Source organism: Xenopus laevis, chromosome 1L, assembly GCF_017654675.1.
Source record: "Xenopus laevis strain J_2021 chromosome 1L, Xenopus_laevis_v10.1, whole genome shotgun sequence".
Lineage (NCBI taxonomy): Eukaryota > Metazoa > Chordata > Amphibia > Anura > Pipidae > Xenopus > Xenopus laevis.
The window spans coordinates 17144859-17146528 of record NC_054371.1 but is presented as its reverse complement, the minus strand read 5'-3'; the positions used below and the strand labels follow the sequence as shown (position 1 = coordinate 17146528).

Below are 1670 nucleotides of genomic sequence, written 5' to 3'. Positions count from 1 at the left end.
TGCCCAGGCCCATTAGTTCACCACCAGAAAGTGAAAACAAGTATCTGCATAATCAGCTCCAAATATCATAGTAAATCAGAGAATTCTCCTATTCATGGGAATGGGCTGCTCCTGCCATTATATCAAATGGAAGAGCTCAGTGATCAGAGAGGCTGCTGGGAGGGAACTCATGAACTGTACTGGTTATACTGTGATGTTGGATAAGATTATAGGATTGTAAAAAAATAAAAGAAAATGTTGATGCAGGAATCCTAATAGAGAACTAGTTTCTAACAGAAAGACTTGCATAGAGAGTCTCCCTCTGCACATATCTTAATATTCACATTTTTATTCTACTCTTTATTCTACGGCTGCTTCTTCCTTTTCTAAAATTAAATGTATTTATATATCTGTGGTTTAGTTATTTCCTTTTTTCCATTTTGTGAAGCCTATACAGAGAAAGTGCTGCTCTATATTATAAAAGAGGAAGGTTTTTGTTCAGCTCTGTATCACTGTGTGAGAGGGGTGGTGTAATGCTGCTGACAGTAATAATCTGCTGCATCTTCTGCTTCCATTCTGCTGATTGTAAGAGTGAAATCAGTTCCAGACCCACTGCCACTGAACCGCTCTGGGGTCCCTGTGTGTCTGTAGCTTGCAGCATAGATCAGCAGCTTTGGTGCCTGCCCTGATTTCTGTTGGTACCAGGCTAACCTGCTGTAAGAGCCACTTACAAGACTGCTACTGGCTTTACATGTGATGGTGACAGTTTCTCCTGGTGACACAGAGACATAATCTGGAGACTGAGTCAGTACAATCTGCCCATAGGAACCTGAGGATTAAGAAAAAAATACATGAGTATAGTAACTAAAATGATATAACTGTTCCTGTAATGGAAGTGTTAGTGCTGATTTTGTATAATTATTAGACAGTGATTAATTCTCACCCTGAAGCCAGAGCATGAGTATAGGCAGCAAGCAGCTGTGGGACACCATACTGATCACTGCACACAGGCCTGATACAGATCACTGAGCCCCTGCCTGCACTCACTCATATTTATATCCCCACAAGCACACAGGGAATGTACATGTAGATTATATGCAAATCACAGAACAGTATTAAGTACTGAAATCATTATGTTACTGGTACCTGTCCTACTGGAGTAAATACAGTTTATATTCCCCTGTTTCATGTTAATGTCCCTGCATTGCACTTATTATTTACCCTCATTCATCAAGGTAAATTCAGTCTCAAGTATTAAATATCTGGGGGTGAATTTAAGAGGTGATTTAGAAAGAGCATATCAAGATAATTATGTCCCATTGTTAGCTTCTATTCAAAAGGCAATCGATAACTGGAAGAACATTAAGATATCTTGGTTTGGCAGAATTCAAGCGATAAAGATGGTGGTCATGCCCAAAGCCCTATACTTTTTGCAAGTCCTACCAATAGATGTACCCCCCACTTTCTTTACTACATTAAGATCGATTTTCACAAGATTCATTTGGGGAGGGAAACCCCAGAGGCTAAGCTATAAGCACCTAACTCAAATAAAAGAAAAATGAGGAATGGGAGTCCCAGATACTTATTTATATTTTATAGCAGTGCATTTGGTTAGACTATTGAACTGGACGACAAGGAAAGAGAAAAAGACTGGTGTGAATTAGAACAAGGGTGGTGCCACTATCCACTAG

The 1670-nt window shown here is 39.5% G+C and overlaps 1 gene segment (V, D, J or C); it reads right to left on the bottom strand.

The window, feature by feature from the left end:
- Nucleotides 1-473: 473 nt before the first annotated feature.
- On the bottom strand, nt 474-1076 carry LOC108696225. The segment is given in 2 exon segments: nt 474-808; nt 923-1076. Coding segments are annotated over 2 exon segments (369 nt in total).
- Nucleotides 1077-1670: the final 594 nt, after the last annotated feature.